The sequence below is a fragment of the Alosa sapidissima genome, chromosome 22 (assembly GCF_018492685.1).
Source record: "Alosa sapidissima isolate fAloSap1 chromosome 22, fAloSap1.pri, whole genome shotgun sequence".
Classification (NCBI taxonomy): Eukaryota; Metazoa; Chordata; class Actinopteri; order Clupeiformes; family Clupeidae; genus Alosa; species Alosa sapidissima.
Genome location: NC_055978.1, coordinates 1,162,137 through 1,182,818, shown reverse-complemented (window position 1 = coordinate 1,182,818; position 20,682 = coordinate 1,162,137). Strand labels below are relative to the sequence as shown.

The 20,682-nt window shown below is 40.1% G+C and overlaps 1 protein-coding gene and 1 long non-coding RNA gene across 2 annotated transcripts in view; one reads left to right on the top strand and one right to left on the bottom strand.

Moving 5' to 3' along the window:
* Nucleotides 1-2,983: 2,983 nt before the first annotated feature.
* Nucleotides 2,984-19,363, top strand: LOC121696880. Its single transcript, XR_006026342.1, has 3 exons — nt 2,984-2,994; nt 13,824-13,829; nt 18,923-19,363. It is a non-coding gene; the product is annotated as an uncharacterized LOC121696880 (long non-coding RNA).
* acadl (acyl-CoA dehydrogenase long chain) overlaps nt 16,368-20,682 on the bottom strand; it is a 64,161-nt gene continuing 59,846 nt past the window's right edge. Inside the window, exons 9-11 of the mRNA XM_042077948.1 lie at nt 17,093-17,220; nt 16,893-16,979; nt 16,368-16,758 (exon numbers count right to left, since the gene is read on the bottom strand). Of these exons, the coding sequence (XP_041933882.1) occupies nt 16,665-16,758; nt 16,893-16,979; nt 17,093-17,220 (309 nt within the window). The 3' untranslated portion in view covers nt 16,368-16,664. The remainder of the gene's footprint in view (nt 16,759-16,892; nt 16,980-17,092; nt 17,221-20,682) is intronic.

The window sequence follows — 20,682 nt, the reverse complement described above, 5'->3', positions numbered from 1 at the left end:
TCTAAATCTTTACTATGTGTTTTAGGAGCATGCCAGAAATTATTTAAAATAAAGCCGGACCAGGCAGAAGATGCCATTGGCCAGGCGCTTAAGTTGGCGCCACACAGGAAATTAAAGTGGTAAATGAGTCATAATGATTGCACCATAACAGCCCTCTTATAATTTATTTAATCAAACATTACTAACAATCTTGCAATGTTTTTCTTTGTTTAAGATGGAAGAGGAAAGAGGAAAGGAAACACAATGTAAAATAAAATCTGTTTTATGGATCACATGTCATGTCATTTACTTGATATAGTGGATAAGGTGTATGATAATTAGTACAAATTCCAGTGATATCTGTGTACAAATTCAAGTAATGTCTGTGTTCTACTAATAGTAGTGGCCTAGTGCTATATATGTATATCTATAGAGCAATAACTGCAGATCAGTGGTACAGATAGGTGGACAGGTGGTAAGGTGAATTGGAGAAAACAACTCTGCAAAGATGAATGAAGCTCCAGGGAAATGCTGATAAGTATTGACAACTCATGATGGGTCAAATTAATTGAGAACGTACTTATGAATATCTGGCATTTCCTGTGTGGAAAATTAAAACTATAATTTATTTGTTTCAGTGTTCAAGACCTTTACATGGATCCCTGCGATGTGCACTTTCAACCTCTAATGTAAGTTGTGTACGCACTATTACTGCTTTTAAACAAATCTTGCAAAGGAAAATGAATCAATATCAGTCTATAAAAATGGTGTCCTTTTATCCAAATACAAAAACGTGTGTCTTTTCAGTGTGCACTTGTGATTCAATACTCACATTTGATTTTAGTTGTCCTCCCAAGGATGCTATTGGAAAGGATATGAAAATGAGCACTTTGGTCAGCTGTCACCCATGGCCCATGTCTAATCCCACTTGTGACCACACAACAGAGGCCTGCTTTGGTAAAGAAAACGGTACGACTATGTCTTGAGCATTATGCATTTACTAGCCATAGCATGTAGTCAGTTTCAGATCATACGGTACGTTTCAGATCATGCAGGTTTTACAGGCTCAAAATATAATATGGGCTATTGCCATTCGCTGTTAAATTACATTTTCTGAAAAAGTTAGTTATACTACCTGTGTCTATGCATATCACGAATTGTTTGACAACTGGCTTTTTTGTGTCTTTCAGACCAACACATGGAGTGGAGGCCAGACGTGTCACTGGATTCTAGAGACCATATCAGCTCAGGTACTGCTACTGCACACGTAACGTTACATTGTAAACATTGAATCAAATACTAGGCCAAAACCATGCCTTGGAAAATGCACTATGTTTCACACACACATGGTTAAAACAACATGCCTGCATAACGATGTAGCCTTTTGGTGTGGGACATGTTTTCAAAAGCATTGGACAATTAACATACCTGCAAATCTCTCGTCCAGTAATCCAGTGTGCTTTTTGATCCAAGGAAAACAGGTAACCCAAAGATGTGCATTTGAAAAAAACACGTAGATTTAGTGTCATGTCTTCTCTCGTTCGCAGGAGCTGCATTGAAAGACCCATCATCCAAAGGCAGAAGAAGGACTCCCGGATTTAAACCAAGTGTCGCCTGAATAAATTGTGTGTCATTCTCGTCTGCAATTCCCCAGCGAATACTTAATAAAACATTTCATGTTTTACATGCTGTCTGCTCATTGACCATTATAAATCTAGTGTTGTGAACATAGCCTGTTAAGGTGGCAAGAATAAGTCGCCAATATTACATCTATAATAATAATAATAATAATAATAAAGCTTTATTTGTATAGCACCTTTCATACACAGAATGCAGCTCAAAGTGCTTTACATTTGAAGCATGTAACACAATAGTAGTCAGTCAGTCATTATCAATCACTTTTCTTTGCTGTTTATGATATGCTCAGCAACATATCAAAAATATAGAAAATGACGTCATAAGACTGGCAGCCTTAACCCTCTTACCCCCCACAAGCACGCCATATGGCAACTGTGGCAAGGAAAAACTCCCATATTCCAGGAAGAAACCTTGAGCAGAACCTGACTTAATAGGGGGAGCCCATCTGCTTCTGGCTGGCTGCGCCCTCCAATAGTAGCAGATGTAGAATAATCTGAAAATGTAGTCTACAGGATAAGATGAGTTAACTAAAAGCTTTCCTGTACAGGTATGTTTTCAGATCTTTTTAAAAAATATTTACTGAACTCGCCTGCTTGATGTACAGAGGCAGGGTGTTCCATAGTTTGGGGGCATAATGGATAAACGCAGCTTCTCCACTTTGTTTGTGGAGCACTTTGGGTACGATTAAAAGATTAGAATTGGATGATCTAAGTTTCCTTTGTGGTTGATAAGATATTAAAAGCTCAGAGATATATGAAGGTGCTATGCCATTCAGAGCTTTGTAAGTAATTAACATAACCTTAAAATCAATTCTATAGGAAATAGGGAGCCAGTGCAGTTCAGCCAACACAGGGGTGATGTGTTCTCTCTTCTTAGTCTTAGTTAAAAGTCTAGCCGCAGAGTTCTGTATGAGTGCCAATTTCTTTAGATGTTTTTTGGGAAGACCAGTGAAAAGTGCATTGCAGTAGTCTAACCTGCTAGTGATAAAGGCGTGAATTAGTTTTTCTGCATCTTGTTGAGTTAAAAAGGGCCGCACTTTGGCAATGTTTCTCAAGTGGAAATAGGCTGTCTGAGTAACTTTACTGATATGGGGCTTAAAACTTAACTCTGCATCTAAGATGACACCGAGGCTTGTTACTTTTGGTTTGACCTGGTGTGCCAAGTTCCCCAGATTACTAAGAATAATATCTCGCTTTAGTTTTGGTCCAACCAGAAGTACCTCTGTTTTGTCATCATTTAGTTTCAAAAAGTTTTTGCTCATCCACTGATTAATGGAGGTTAGGCATGCAGTGAGGGAGCAAAGGCCATCTGGGTTAGTTGGCTCAACAGAAAGATACAATTGGGTATCATCTGCGTAGCTGTGGAAGTTTACATTATGTTGACTTATGACGTTTCCCAATGGAAGCATATATAGAGAAAATAGCAGGGGACCAAGGCAGCTCCCCTGGGCCACACCAAAAGGCAAGTCATGTTTTTCAGATACATGATCTCCTAGACTGATATAAAAATCTCTGCCAGTAATGTAGGTTTGAAACCAGTTTAGAGCATTATCAGAGAGACCCACCCACTTCGCAAGGCGGTGAATTAGGATGCTATGATCAATGGTGTCAAATGCCGCACTCAAATCCAGAAGAATAAGGATTGAGACTTTGTTTGAGTCGGTAGCTAGTCTGAGATCATTGACTATTTTTACTAGAGCCGTTTCTGTGCTGTGATTTGATCTAAAACCTGATTGGAATTTTTCAAGGATACTGTTTTCGTTGAGGAAGGTATTTAACTGATTACAAACAACTTTTTCAAGTACTTTGCTCAAAAACGATAGATTTGATATAGGCCTGTAGTTGCTCAGATTGGTATGGTCAAGATTTGACTTTTTAAGTAAAGGTTTCACAACAGCGGTTTTAAAAGCAGTTGGAAATATACCTGTTTCTAATGAGGTATTTATTACCTTGAGAAAAAAGGGAGCTAAGCCATCATATACTTTTTTGAGGAATGTAGTAGGGATTGGATCTAAAACACATGTTGAGGAGCCGGTTTGAGTTATAATTTTGGGGGGCTGTTTTTGGGTGTACTATCAAACATATTACTTGTGTTACCAATAGCCTCCCTTATAGAAATGACTTTGTTTTTGAAGAAGTCTGCAAATTCTTCGCATCTTAGAGAGGATGCCTGACTGAGTGTATCAAAAGGTGTTTGATGCAATAGCCTATCAATGGTAGAGAACAACACCCTAGAGTTTCCACTGTTTTCAGCAATTACCTTAGAGAAGTGGTTCCTCCTCTCATTCCGAATAGCTCTATTATAATTTGCAATTTTTTCTTTTAGAATGGCACGGTGAACCTGTAACTTAGTTTTTCTCCATGTTCTCTCAGCTTTCCTACATGATCTTTTTAGATCATGGATATTTTCGTTCATCCAAGGTGTCAGTTTGCTACAGGGCCTTTTTTTAGTCTTTAAGGGTGCCACTCTGTCAAGCAGAGCGCCTAATTCACGATTGAGAGCCTCTACCATTTGATCAATGGGATGATGTAAAATATCTAAATTTATGGAGTCTATAAGAGCTATGAACTGCTGTTCTGCTCTAATGTCCAAGAGTCGCGATTTGATTGCAATTTCGGGATGAATTTTTGGAGTATGTAGTACAATATTAAAAGATACACAATGATGATCAGACATATTTATATCATTTACTGATAAGTCTGTGACTTCTATCCCTCTGGAAATGACTAGATCGAGGGTGTTGCCAAGGTTGTGGGTGGGTCCTGTAACATGCTGCTGGAAGTTAAGTATTATTATTATTATTATTATTATCATCGCCTATTATTATTATTATTATTACTACTACTAGTAGTAGTAGCCTACAGTGGGCAGTGCTTCGACTTGGCCAGCTTCACTCGCGGTCAGCGCGTGGGATCACGCGGTATCACGCGACTTTAATTTGTATTTTTCCAGTGAGACGCTGCAACAACCCAAACAACCGGTAGATGGCTCAAGTGAGCAGGGTGTCTCGTAAAAAGAAATGGAGCCTGGAAAACCCTACACAGACTTCACTACAGACTTTAGCAGACTGGTTTAGAAATAATGTAATAGCCAGAAATATGCCTGCCCTGCCCTAATAAAGAAATATTTGGTTAACTGCGAGTGAATCCCGTTTACAGCCGTAGAGACGCAGGACAAATTAAACATTCTGGTTTTCTCCGAGTGCAACGATGATAGACAGACATCATTTGGACAAAATATAGAGTATTAACCTCCGTTGCTCAGCCATACCAAATGCCTTCCTGTTACGTCCTGTTATCACGGAGTTACAGGTGATAAACGATTTTTGATGGTCACAAGTTTACTTCATTAGGGACTGTTCGTTATTTATTTAAGGGGCTACCGGAGGAGTTTTGGGAGCATTAGTCCAAAAAGACGTGACCCTCCCTCGCCAGCAATACATTTTTCTATGACCCTCCAAAGTGATTATGAAAAAATCACTGTCAACTTTTTCCGGGTTTATCTCCTACTGTATTTTAACGTTTTCACATATTTGGCCATAAGCCGTTTATCATAGGCTATCACGAAACCAAACTACAAAGGCGAACACTTTAACAGGGGGAATTAATTGGGCATGAATCATGCTGAACGCTATTTCGCTACCTTAGAATAATAAGGTTCTATCTGCGTTTTGAGTAGGTACAACCGGGACGATTGAAACGGGGACGAATGAAACATTCCGGTTTTCTCCGAGTGCAACGATGATAGACAGTTTGGACAAAACATGGAGCATATTAACCTCCGTTGCTCAGCCAAATGCCTTCCTGTTACGTCCTGGTATCACGGAGTTACAAGCGATAAACGATTTTTGATGGTCACAAGTTTACTTCATTAGCGGTTTATTTTTTTGGATTATTAAAGAGTGTTTTTCTTTTAAAGGTTTGACTTCGTGCTTATTCAGTAGAGCATTTAGTGCTCTCCCCAATCCCAGACGTTCACATTGCATGTTTGTTTGTAATGGATGCAACCGCGAGATAGGCTATGCGTTTGACAATGAGTTGTTAACAGAACCAAGACATATAGCCCAGCAGCAATCTAGGGACTGATCGTTATTTATGACCGCCGCGCAGCGAAGCGGCGGTCATATAGGTTTAGTCAGATTTTTTTTTTTTTTTTCTTTTTTTGTTTTTTTCTTTTTCGCATGCCCAAATTTCCGTCAATGATTCCCGGGACACTGAAAGACCGGGGTACACGAAACTTGGTGGGCATGTAACCCCACATGGATAGCATGGAACCATCATTTTTCGTTTTGATCTGTAGCCCCCCCGCTGGACTGGACCCCCCGAAAGGAGGGTAGGGCAAACACAGTTTTCTGTGAATATCTCGAAAACTGTAGGGTTTAGGAGGACCATTTTTTTTTTGTATGTTGATCTCAAGGGGCCATGTCAACCCATTCCATAACCACTCATTTCATGTATAGCGCCACCTAGTTAAACACAAAAAAGTAAAAATGAGGTGTTGTAATTGAAGGTATCTGTGACCTAACATAGTCAAAACTGCACGAAATTGGAATTGTAGGATCATTATGACACCCTCTGTATGCACGCCAAGTTTTGTGGAATTCCGTTCATGGGGGGCCACACAATAAATTAATTTATGTTACTATACACCAACTGGCCTGTAGGTGGCCGGAGACAGTTTTCTGTGAATATCTCGATAACCGTAGGGCCTAGGAGGTCCACCTTTTTTATGTATGTTGGTCTTAAGGGGGCATGTCAACCCATCCCATTACCACTTATTTCATGTATAGCGCCACCTAGTTAAAAATTAAAAAGCAAAAAATTAGGTGTTTTCATCACAATATCTCTGGCTGACAAGGTCAAAACTGCACGAAATTAAAAGTGTAGGATCATTATGACACCCTCCGAATGCATGCCAAGTTTTGTGTACTTTCGTTCATGGGGGGCCTTACAATAAAATAATTTATGTGTACATTTAGTGACGTACACCAACAAGGATTCCCAGGACACTGAAAGACCGGGGTACACAAAACTTGGTGGGCATGTACCCCCACATGGATAGCATGGAACCGTCATTCTTCGTTTTGATCTGTAGCCCCCCCGCTGGACTGGACCCCCCGAAAGGAGGGTAGGGCAGACACAGTTCTCTGTGAATATCTTGAGAACTGTAGGGCCTAGGATGACCAATTTTTTCCGTATGTTTGCCTCCAGGGGTCATGTTAACCCATTCCATGTGCACACATGTGCATAAACAGATACACACGCACACACATACATTTACAGTAATCATACGTATGACACATTCTCACACAGTAGACATATGTACGCATGCATGCACATGCACAAACACACATACGCAGGCAAACACACAAGCACGCACATACACACACACACACACACCCACACACATAAACATACATTTGTACACGCACACATGCACACAATTCAAGAATTTTTCCCGTCATCTACTCCCTGAATTTTTGGTCATTGATACCCGGGACACCGAACCACCGGGGTACATGAAATGTGGTGGGTATGTAGCCCCACTAGACTTTTACGGAAAAATTTCATTTCGTCCCCGGGGTTCAGTAGGATTAAAAGAAAGCCAAAATAAATATTCATCATCATCATCATGGCTGCATTTTCAGTATTGGCGAGAAGTAGTCGTTTGTCCACTAGATGGCGCATCGTTGCAGTGAGACGTAATTTTGTTGGACGTTAAAAGTGGGTTGGAAAAAACAATGGACGCTTCATACAAGGACTGTAATTTACCGCAGCGAACATCTAATAAGGATAGGACGATGTTCACATGAAGTGTAATTCCCATTTCTTCTTGAAGCCGAAATAAATCTCAGGATGTTTATCGGACATGCTTGGTTTTTACTGCAGGTACGTTAATCTTGTAATATCAATAAGGACCTAGGTAACGTTACCGTTAGCGTTGGTTGAGTGATGGAGGCATTTGATTTATTGCATTTGTAGAAAACTATAAATGCGGTTATACCAAGCAAATGTATAGCAGCACTGTTTGTATCTTTCGACTGTCATTAATTGCACGTGCTACAAAATCATTCTGTGCAATGGAAGATTTACCAACGTTACACCGGTCTGATACAGTTTTGCCTATACATGCGTGAGACTGAGACGCCTGTTTATTTTGTTTTAAGTGCGTGCATGGTGTGAGAGGGGAATCGATGTGCTTTGATTACAGCTTGGTAGTTGTAGTCTTGTGAAATTAAAAAGCACGTGTGTGTGAAGTATCCAAACAATGACACCTTCATTTCATTATGGCTGCTTTAGCAACACACCTTAAGCTACTGTGTAGTGGGTCCCATTTAGAAGTGGCTACTTCATTCGCGCTTTCCTTGACTCATGGAGCTGCTTGAATGTTATTACAATTTTTCGCCACGATATGACAGTTTAAGTCCGCTTGATACTGTAAGGCGTAAGCCATTGGTTTCCAAAGGAGATTTTATTTGTGTCGCCAGCATAGCCTATTGGCAATTTATGTTGTAAATAGGCCTACCTTATAACCCTACCTGTAGCTTAGGGAAGCTAACAGCTTTCTATTAGGATCTAGTTTGTTATTTACCGTTTTGTCATAACTCCCTGATGCATTTTTGCATTTAGAATAACCAGAGCGTGTATATCTCAATCGGAAAATTAAACAATATCGGGTGCCTATGGACTAGGCTGGGTGAACCCAGCCTGATCTGCCCGCTATTTATTTTTTGATTTCTTAAAAAGATTGAGCTTGGTCTGATGAAAGCCAGACTAGCCATGGACCTCAGTTAAACAATGCAAGGGAACATGAATCAGCCTATATTTGCACTAACAATAACGGACAAAAGCTCTTCAACTTTGGCCCATTAAAATGTGTATGAACAGTCTAGCGACGCATTTCATCAAGGCCCATTTGGACATGTCAGTTATTTGCACCACTGGTTAGATGTAAAACAGCATTTCGTTTCAGACTAGGCTAGCTGTTGAAAACGGCATGGAACTGACAGAGATGTTTTTGTTTAAAAATACATAAAAAATAAATAAATAAATAAATAAATAACATTATGCTGATACCTTTTGCTTTTCCCAAATACAATGTAGCCTACAGGTGTAAGTGACCTTTCATCAATCCAGTTGCAATGGATGAACTGTGATGAACTGCCCTACTTGTGATTGTTTAGAGATTTTAAAGGTTTTATAACAATTCTACATCTTCTTTGGCTATTCTACAATCTATTCACCTTTTCAGCACCAGTAGGGTACTTTCTGTGCAGCCGCACACACGAGTTGCTATAGCAACCGCTGCTGTGCTTCATACACTGAGGAGATAAGCATGCAATTGTGGTTGAAATACTCCCGAAACACAAAGAAAACAAACCAAAATATATCTATGCAAGAACATGGGATGTTGTTGTATTCCAAACAATAAGCCAACAGTCGTGGAAGGGCATTACTACGGTTAAATCTCACTATAATCTCCTAGCTGTGCGATATGTCCCATTACAACCCATTGATTTGATTCGTGTTCTTGCCGTCCACTAGGCTATTTTGCTGTGGCGCGAACAAAACGTGACGTCACTTGCAAGGGGTGAATACCAGCATAGGCTTAATTATTTCCTTTACTCCTACCACAATAAAACTTTACACAATGAAGTCAAGTCAAGTCAGTTTTATTTAGTATAGCGCATTTAACATGCACAGAGTGCAACCCAAAGCGCTCCACATACAAGACATTGACAAAAAACAAAAGACAATAAGACAAAAAATGCCAGACGGAGCGGCGTAGTCGCCAGCGTTGACACCTCATGACAAAAACATTTAAAAAAATAACAAACACAAAAGATGCTGGACGGAGCGGCGTAGTCGCCAGCATTCCCGTGACACTAAGACATACAAGACAGACAACACAGCAAATTGAAAATAAATAAATAAAATAATAATAATAATAATAATCATGTTAAAATTAGTCCAATTTCCAACCGGCTGAAAAAGTCCAAGGGCAATGATGACCCACGTGAAACTGCCAATGCGAGACCAACAAAGTTCTTTCACTGACCAACTCAGAGAATTTACTGGCAGTCTAGAGAGCAGAGCACTGGAAGAACAACAGTCTGAAGTCATGATGGGCGATCTTCCTGCTGATCAGCAGCTCGGTGGCTTTAGCAAGGACCGTTTGTTGCTTCATGGCTCCCGACGTCGCCATCAGAGCTCCCCACGTCAACACTCAATCCAGACTGCAGGCACCCAGCATCAGAGGCTAGCAGTAGTGATGGGCAAATGAAGCTTTGGTGAACCACTAAACCACAGCAGTGTGAAGCTAGCAACAGTAATGAAAAAAAAAAACAATATGGCTGCCACATGTAGATTTTTCAACATAAAAGTCCTTACCCAAACCAGTATATGTAACCAAAAATATTGGTTTGCTAAGGACTTTTATGTTGAAAAATGTGTGGCGGCCATCTTTTTGCTTTTCAGCTAGTGTTGCTAGGTTCACACTGCTGTGGTTCAGTGGTTCACCAAAGCTTCATTTGGCCATCACTAGCTAGCAGTGCTATACATTAACGTTATGGTAGCTCGCAGGTCAGCCGCAGCTCGGTGGTCGTGGCAGCTGCAGATCTCTCGCAGAGTAGGCCCATTGCCCTGAGCAATCTTTCTGTCCAGACGAGTCCAGACAGAGGATGTGCAGTGTCAGATGGAAGAGGGACGGCTAGTCAAGGCAAGCTCATCAGCCCAGTTGAATAGAAACTAACATTACCGTTAGTTATCAGCCAGAAAAAAGGACCAAGAATAACACTCAATTGTCATTTTCATCTCTTATCTGTATAAACTGTTCCTGGTATCAAGAAATGCAAATCTTCACACTAGCTGTTAAAAACTTCTGATTTACTAGTTAAAACGTACAACTTCGTATACTGTTTACCACCATTGAAACTCTGTGTGAACTTCTTAGTTTACCGCTGGGAAACCGAGGGACCGTACCACTATGGGTAAATAGAGGGGTTTCGCGGGTTGCATGATCCAGACTACAACGTTGAGTTGTCATGGACTACAGGTAGGAACTACATCCTGTGTGTTTTGAAAATAGTTTTCATACACAACGCAATGAGTAGGCTAATAATTGGATATAGGTCATTGCTATGCATCTGCTAAAATGTATGGTCAGTCATACCTTGTCAACCCACACATAAGGCAAATAATAGCCTACTATGACAACATTCAGTTTTCTTTTATTTACCACAAAGTCCGGTATAATACAGCCTAAACCATGTTGGGCATTAAGTCAAGTATCAGTAGCTTAATCCATGTAGGCTAGTTAGCTGGTTTATTTGTCGTCTTCCAGAAATGCAAACCAACGTGGACGCGCGAGGACGCTCGTGCCCAACATTAAACTCGTCATCTACCAATCAGCATGTAAAGACTGGTGCCGGAAGTTGCAACCATGTAACGCCATGTTTTCAAAAATGTCGGCGGCCAAATCCCATGCTAAGTGGCTGAAGCTAACCCTTCAAATCCTGACCCCTGGGTTATACCCCTGGCAGGTACTACCAAGCCAGGCAGTTTTTAGGTTAGAGGCCAGTCTAAAAGCAGCATTGTCGTCAGCATTGGCAGTAGGATGATTGGATGAAGATTGGGCCTATGTATTTGTCATACATATGAATGGTGTTTCTGCCTATGCAAATTAGGACATATTAAGCGAGCGTTACTTTTCATATACTTTTACTATGTAGTGTTATTGTGGTAAGAGTAAAGGAAAAATTAAGCCTATTTGGGTGTATTTCGGACATATTCGATTAGTGTATAGCTCATTATATTCAAATTATTTTTCAAAGAAACTTGTTATACAAAAACTTTTAAAGAAAAGGAAAGGAAAAAAATATCCCCATTGGTGGGTGTATTGTTGCCTGGCCTTCTTGGCACACATCTCGGATTGAACATTATTAATATTAAAAATGAACATAATTTCCTCAACCAGGATTTCTTAGGACTTTTAGTATGTTGTTCTGGACATGAAATGATCTAAGCTGCAAAAAATTATTTTACAATTAGTCGTAAAATGCTACTTTGCCTGGACTACCATGGCGGTGGAGTGCATTACCTGTCATTTTCTCGGTAATAATTGTACCTGCTGCATCTCAGTCTTCCTGGAGCTTTCTCCGAGTGGTCCTTGGCTCTTGGCCTACTCTTCTAACTATCATTCTGACTCTCTGGTCAGAAATCTTGCGAAGAGATCCTGTGCATTTGCCGGTTGATGATGCAGTGATGTTCCTTCCACTTGCAGATAATGGCTCCAATACTGCTTACTGGATGACTCTGAAGTTTTGAAATGCATCTGTAACCAGTTCCATTGATATGTTTTGCTACAATAAGGTTGCAAAGGTCTTGGGAAAGCTCTTTGCTTTAACCCATCATGATTCCAGTTTGTTCCTTGCCTTTGTATAATGCTTTTTCTTAGCGTGTTCAATACTTTTTTCCTCTGCCTTTCCACCTTTTTACTCATAACTATTAATGTTTGGATTTTTTAATATGTGTGGATTACCTAAATTAATACTAATGTCTGGTGAAAATGTCATGCGAATAGCCTCACTGGAAGTATACTTACTGAAAACAATGTTGACGTGTTAAATACTAATTTTCCCCACTGTATTTATTTACGATACATTATTCATTGGGGCAATTGCTGTGTCACTAGCTACTTTTTAGAGTTTAACACGGTTTTAAACTCACCGGTGACGCAAGAAGTCCCGTGACGTCTTGAGCTTCACTGCTGTGTCATATGTAGGCCTACCTGTGGTTTAACCTGCTGCTGCGTTTTACCTTGATCTCAATTGTTGTGTCTTCAAGGAAATTCACATCACACACCAGAGAGCGTATTTAGCGTGGTTTTAGGAGAGACTAAACCATAGTTTGCAGGATGAGACCTATATTATATTATTATATAGGCTCCATTATAACCACACATAGGCTACACACACTGTTGGCTAGAATTATTGGTTACACTTTACTTGACAGTATCGACATCAGAGTGACATGACAGTGTCATGAACGTGTTATAAACAAGTCATAAACGTTTGACATAACGCTTCTGACATTTGGTTTTTGTCATAACAAGTTAGGGTTAAGATTAGGGTTAGGGTTAAGGTTAGGATTAGGGTTCATGTGTCATGACAGTGTCATGTCACTCTTATGTCGATACTGTCAAGTAAAGTGTTACCGAAATATTTGTATTATTAATAATAACGTCTACTACATTTGGTCTTATTACACCAGATACAATAGCCTACAATAAAGACTACAAAATAGGAGTTGCTTAAATAGGCAAATGCCTAACTAAAATCGACAAAAAACAGATTATTTGTCAGTAAAATAAATGGACGCACAGCAGATCATACTGTTACGAAACATAAAAGGTCAATTCCCATTTATGCAGTCAATGGAAATGGTTCGCAATAATGGCTTGGCGAATGCACTTCCTGCCTGTTAGATCAGCAGCATCAGGCCAGAAGTAGCCTATTAAAGTCCTCCAAGGCCTTGTGGCTGAGGGAAACGGGGCTCATCCCAGTCGATTGCCAAATTGTGGAGGACTGCACAGGTAACTATTATGTTGCTTACCCTTTGTGGTGTGGTTCGTAGACTGCTGTTGAAAATGCGTGCGTCATGCACACTGCCAGGCCATCTCGCTACTAGGTTACATTGCGAATGCACATGTTGTTATCGCAAACCATTTGACAGTTTATAGAACAATTGATTGACTGATTTAATTTCATTAACACAGTGGATGAGATGATGGAAGAATCAGATTCCAGATTTCCACAAGACTATTTCACGATATATTGCAACATTGTTTGCGTTTATCACTTTTAAAATTGACTTTACATTTCCAAAGTTTTTTGGCGGTAATTATGAAGGTCTGACCGAAACATTGTTCTGTAGTGTTCTGATGAAATAATTGCATGTGGAATGGACAGTGTGTGAGATCTCTTTTAAACTACTGGTAATTATAACACAAAAAAAAAATATTTTGCTGCAACAATCATTAAAACATATCCCCCAAAATCCTGAAATGCGTCCACCATTAAGTTAAGACTGCATCTGCTGGGTTAAAACTCAAAATCAGAGTAGTTCTGGTTTAACCCGAGTTTAACTTGGAATTAACTAATCCTGTGTGAGTCGTTACACAGCAATCACGTTCAACTTCATGCTCAGCTGCGTGTTAAACTCCAAAACCTCGGTTTTAAAAAGTATGGTTTTAAATCGCAGCGCAGCTAGCTGCCATGCTAACTCACAGAGCAATTGGCCCATTAAGTCTAACTAAGTGTAGTCCACGTGAGATGGGATGACCAACGCCATCTCCCATCAGCCTGGAAGGATACTTAAAACCTAACTATTTTCTTGTCTACTTAGAGCAGCTGGTGGATCTTTAGGTGAAGTCAATGCTGTCTTTCCTTTGATGCGCATCATTGTAAATAAAACTCTGTTCCTGATTTTTCCTACCATTTGTCTGACTGGGTCTTTATTCATCTCTGGTATCAAAATTACCATCAAGCCAAGATCAACTAATGAAATGAAATAAACCCTTCACACAATACCTAACACACACAAACTCACTGCAAGACCCCAAAAACATGGACACTACAAGTGTCTGCATTACTAAGCCAACTAGGGCATCAATTTCAAAGCTGAATCAAAGTTTCCAGGTTCAATTTTATTTTCAGCCAGCTTTGCAACCAAGATCAAGCAATGAAATGAAATTAACCCCTCACACAGACACAAATGATGAAACTTTTATTGCCCCAAAGAGAATTTGTTTTGCACTCAAGTGAGCCACATTGAACATCAAGTACAGACGACAATCAGTTTAAATTAGTCTTCTATGAGTTAATTCACGTCTTGTCCTTTCCAAACAAACTCTGGTTGCACCTTCACCTTCTTAACACCTGTCTTGCCAATCGACCTAATTAATGACTTCTACCTGTCATGGTGTGCCACTGTGCTACAACCTGATCCAGGCACACCAATAGATGATTCAAGCTCATCCTCAGAATGCACAGTAGCTCAATTATTAAGGCAAGTGCATAATGTGAAGGTCCTGGGTTCAAACCTCACCTGAGGCACATTATGGGCTGTATTTTGGGCACCAGCGCATGGCGTAAAGTTCATTTTCCACCCGCGCAAAGTTTAATTCAGTATTTTGCACGTTTATTTTTTAAACATTGCGCCCAGGGGTGTGGCAGTTAACAACCTAGGGAGGGGCCTGGCGCGTTGTCTAAAAATCGCTATCGTACACCACCTAAACTTGGTCAGAAGTCAATGGCGAGTTGTTCATATGCTATTTTAAGAGCGCATGTCAACAGTCATATTGGCAGGTGCACGCCCCATCCTTCTATCATTCATGAACGCACACCAGTGCACGTCCATGCAAAGCATTACAAATTGCACGATTACAATGGGAAACATAATTAGAATAAAGATATTACGAAATACTGTACATCTCATGATGAGTAGTTATTCACCATCATTTGCAAATTGGTAATGACGGTTAAAAGTGATTAGGGGAGAGGCGAGAGACACGTATGGAGCACAGCTGAAGATGCACTGTCACGAGATATAAGCAATTCCTCTAGCATAAATGTTGTTTTATTCAGTCATTTGAGCAATATTAGGGTAAGTGTTGCTTTTTCCAGCCTATGTTTTCGATGGTAACCCATTGTCAGTCAATAGTGAAAGTAACTGCATATAACTGTCTCCTTGGTGAAGTTGAGTATGAGTATGGAGAATGACTGACTCCTTGGTGAAGTTAGTTTCACTTTGCCAGTGAGTTCAAATAATAGACAGTTGCAAATGCGTGAAGGCTATGCTAGGTTTTAGTAAAACATGGTTTAAGATTGACTATTCCATACGGTCTCGCAAGCAGCCTCCTTCAAATGCGCCGTTGAATGCCAAAATACCGATGCATTTATTTGACATATCACGCTTTGCGCCGTTAAAGGGAATGACAGATGTCATTCTCATTGGTTTAAAATGATGTTATGCCCTGCACTTTAGAATGTCATGATAGGGCCCTATGTCTATTTTTAAACTGAGTTAAAATTTCTCACTTGAATTTGGAAATTGTGACAATTTGCTTACATGAATTCAGTTTGTGATACTCCCTCACTCAACTCTCAACTGTGAGTTGGTCAGTAGCTCACAGTCATCCACCTGCAGCTCAGGAGACCCGGGTTTGAAACCCTCCTGAGACAGTACTCTGCCCATGCTTCCATGATCTTTTAAGACTTGCTGGTGCTGTTGTCCTTTACAGGACATGGTGTTCTAAGCGCCCAAAGGTCTAAAGCTGAGATCTGCAGTTGCAACTGTGACTTAAAACAACAAATGCTATATATTTTAAGTTTATTTTTGAAGCTTTCTCCTTTCATTGGGACAGGACTAGAGGTTGACAGGGAATGAGCAAGAAAGAGAGATGGAATTAGGATTGGGAAATAACTACAGGTTGGAAACAAACCCATGTCCTTTTGGGCACTTAGACCCGAAGGTGGCCACTTACCACACAGCTCCGAAAGACAAAATCATTTTTTTTTTTTTTATCACAAAAACAGAATTATTCTTTTTGCTAAAGAGTTCTTAAGTTACCTTTTCCAAGGATGTCCATGAAAATTCCATAGACAGATAACAGGCTTTGAGCAAATTGCTGTACATTTCACGTATGACACCGTTTCTGTGTATATCAGAACAAAATCAAGTCAAATGTAATTCCTTATTATGTACAACATTTATTTTATTCAAAAATATAGCAAGTAAACAATGGCACGGACCATTCAAGTCTGATTTGATGGCTCCTACTGTAAAGCATTAATAATGGCTCGCACAACACATTAAAACGGCACATTTAATCTTTTCAGTCACTAAAATGGCACAATGCTACAGGAAATCATAACTCGAAGACAAATAATTTCATTAACCCTGATGCAGATGCACATTCGTCTTGACTCATTGACATTTACCAGTAGTGCATTTACTGTACACTGAGGTTCACCATCACCCCTCTCTCTATTGTTGTCCCACAATGGTACGGGCAATCAGCTCTTTCATGATTTCATTAGTTCCTCCATATATGGGCTGAACTCGGGAGTCAGCAAATGCTCTTGATGGGTTGAGAGAGAGGGAGAGAGAGAGAATAATTACCTCATAAAACACAAATATACTGTATAAAAAAGTGTAAAGTAAACAGGTGGATAAGGGCCTGTGAGTACAAGTCAGGCCAACTTTGTAACTTACTTTGCAATAGGATACTCCCACATGTACCCCCATCCACCATGCATTTGCAAACACTGAGTTGCTACTTTGTTCTGCAACTCAGACGTCCTGAGGGAGGATGACAGAAATCTTAGGTCAACTAACATGCTTTTTGTGAGCCTCTTCCAAAATCTTGGCAGACTGCTGCCAAAAATGATGATGACATTTCTCCTTACTCTCACCAGTACTTAGCCATAGATGCAGTGGAAGAGTCCAACCGTCTCAAAGCATGTAGCTGGAGGCAGGTATCTATAAATGCTCTGCCTACACAAATTTCAGTCTTAAGTTCTGCCAGCTTGTGTTGAACAGTCTGAAAGAGGAGAATAGTTATAATAGTTATAATAGTTATATAAAGACAGGCAAGAATACCTGAGATGCTGTCTTACACCCTGAGATTGACTATGCCACCAGCGGGATAAAGTAAACATATCTTAAAGGAACACGCCACCCAATGTCAGTAGTAATATATGTTCTCACCTTAACTTTTACGAGTTGAGTCATACCTCTCCCGTTAATTAATATTACTACGCTAGGTCGAAGTACTCCCAAGTGCTATTGCGCCACACATTGTAGTTCTCCTGTTTATTCGCTTGGAAAATCGCCACGTTTCATGTTGTGTGACCTTACACATTTTTATCAACTACTCGTGCAACTGTATTTAAGTAGGGAAAACGTGGATGTTTTTGATTACTGCGATCTTCCTCCCTCTATGGCTACATCTGAGCCCGCTAGCATAGCAACATGCTAACACATTCGCGCAGCGCACCAGAGCGTTTGAGTGCACGTACCGACACGGGAGAGGTATGACTCAACTCGTGAAAGTTAAGGTAAGAACATATATTACTACTGACATTGGGTGGCGTGTTCCTTTAAACTGCTAAAAACCAAAGATTCTACAGGAGAGTAGAGTAAAGCACTAGATCAGGCACAAGGCTTCAGCATCTGGCACACATCTGTGTGCCATCTTGTAGCTCCTCAGTCAGTGAGGAAACAACCTAACACATGGACTTATACATACATGTGAAATGGGGGATTTTCTTGCCATGTAATGATCCAATAATGACCGATTCCATGTTTCTAGGAAAGAAAAAACTTGTGGAGCTTTTTAATGCATGTTGATGACAACATGCATTAAAAATATACCACTGGAAGGAGTTGACTTCCACCACTGACGAGGCTCAAAATAGCATTACTCTTCGATGGAAGTGTGAAAAGGGTCCCTACAGACATATCAAAGTATTTTAAACTTCGTAAGTATACAGAAAGGTTTAAAAAATTGTTTATGAAGTCAGTGCATATAAACTCATCTTCCAGTGGTCACCATCTTGAGAAAGCCTGTACAAGTCAGTGTCAACTGTCAAGATGGCGGTGACCGGGAGATTAGTTAAGGTAATGCACTGACTTCATAAACAGTCCTCATTCAGTGTATGAAGTCATTAAATGTCCAGTCAGAGTTTTTGCCAATTACAAAGGGTGGTCCAGTTCTCTTCAAGTCAAGTCAAGTTTATTTATATAGTGCATTTCATACACAGAGGTCATTCAATGTGCTTTACATAAACAAAAGCACAGAAGGGCAATAGTCAAATAATAGTTTAAAGGATAAAGATCATAATAAAAAAGAAAATATAAAAAACGCACAAGGTAAAATCATTTAAAAATAAAGAATAAATAAAAAGACAAAATAAAAGACACAAGGTAGAAGACAGATTCAGAATTTGTAACTCAGTGCAGTTAGCAGAAGGCATCTGAGAACAGTTTGGTCTTAAGTCTAGATTTAAAATTGGCTACAGTTACAGGCCTTTTTGATGTCATGTGAAGTTGGTTCCAGAGCTGAACTGCATTACAGCTAAAAGCTGCTTCATCATGTTTAGTCCTAACAGCAGGTTTTACTAACAGCCAGGTTTTTCTCCTGAGACCTGAGAGGTAAAAAGCTGTAGAAATCTGGGGTATTTCTGTATGTATTCTGATGTGTTCATCTGTGTTACTTTTGTGTGTAGTAGAGACGTGGAGAGGTACATGCCATTGTTTCACTCCTTAGTTCTAATCCTTAGGCGCCTGTGTGGCTGCACATAGGATTTACCATCAACAGGTCAGACTGCCATGTTCATGGCCGTAGTGATAGCATGGGCAGAATGAGATATCACCTTGTTATTCTGTTTTCAGGGCTAGTACTTTTCCTATTATTTTTGAGCTATGGCTGGTACCTTCCACGTTGGCATGATTTACGTTGATATGATTTTAGTATAACAGGCTTTGTCTCAGGTTTGGACTTCGAGACGGATCGAGGAAGCGACTCGGGGAGCATCTTATGCCAAGACGCTCAGCAGCAGCCCGCTTCTACTAACTACCACACCTGTTAGACTCTGTGCAGTTTTACTGTTTGAGACTTAGCCTGTGCTCGGTTAGTGAGTGTTGTACCATCTACAATAAATTCTTTTAATCACCGATCCTGATCCAGCCGTCAAGCTTTATTGACCATCTTCAGTACAGACATCAGAACTAAAACACAACGCAAAACGATCGTGAATCCAACATTTGGTTTCCGTGACCCGAACGCAAGAGGAGGGGGAAGACGAGAACATCCATTCGGCGAGGTCAGACTGAGTCTTCGGGTTCAAACAGACATCGAGGGCAGATTTTGAAACTTCACATCTGTAAGAAGAGTCTACTTTGGGGCCCCGGGCTGATGTGACCAACCCCAGCTGGAAGCCTACCAAGAGGGAGGACGCTGTGCGCGTGTGCACCCGCCGCAGTGAAGAAACTCTGACCAGGTGAAAGCAAAGAGTTTTTTCTCCTCTGTGCGTGAAAAGAACCAAGAGTAAAGTTAAAAAATAAACATAATTTAGGGAGTAAATTAGAATTTTTTTGATTTAAAGCTGCACATTAATGAGAGTATTGAAGTTTGTGTCATTAAGTGTTTTGACAAGTAACGTGCCTATATCAATGATTGATGAGCTCTAGATGTCATTGGATATAAGAAGTTTTCTGATAAAAAAAGTAAACGGTTAAAGTGTACACATATTTTGGGTAATTGGAATAGATTCGTGAACGAATTAAAAGAAGTAATCGATTAACTACGGACAAGCTTGGGGGATTAAAGCTTTTATTTTTCTGTACTGCCATTACATGCTGAGCTGTGTGGGTTTTGTGATAAAGTGTGATAAATGCTGTGCGGGTGCCGAAGAGAAAATAGAAGGAGTTACTGTTGCTACAGTCATTATTGTTGCTGAAGTGAACTGTGTGGTTGTTTCTCAAGGTCTTTGTTTAGTTTAAAGGCCTAGGACTAAACTTAGCGTTACAGTGATACGGAGAGGAGACAAAATCACCAGAGGGGGGTGTTTTGGTTGTGCAGTAGGTGAAAAGTGGAATAGGGTTTCCAACCTATGTTTTTGTTGACTTGGTCAACTGTGAATTTAACGAGAGATCGTTAAAGGTGTGAGTGAGACGTTGTCGTTGTCCAGACGTTTTTGGGGAGAAAGGAAATAGTCTGAGTTAAGTGGAACTGACACTGGTGAAAGTTATTGTTGTGGCTTCATGCTGTGAGTAAAATAATTTACCAGGTGCCAGGTTACGGAGCGAGAGAGATAAGGAGAGAGTGTTTTCTTTTCCCTGGCGGGAGCAGCGAGCGTGTGTGTGTGTGTGTGTGTGGAAAAAAAAGAAGAAGGACAGAGAGAGAGAGAGTTTTTTTCTCTGGCCAAAGCAGAATCGCAAAAGTTGGCACTAAAACATCACACACTACTGACAAATTTAAGTAAAAAGTTTAAATAAAGGA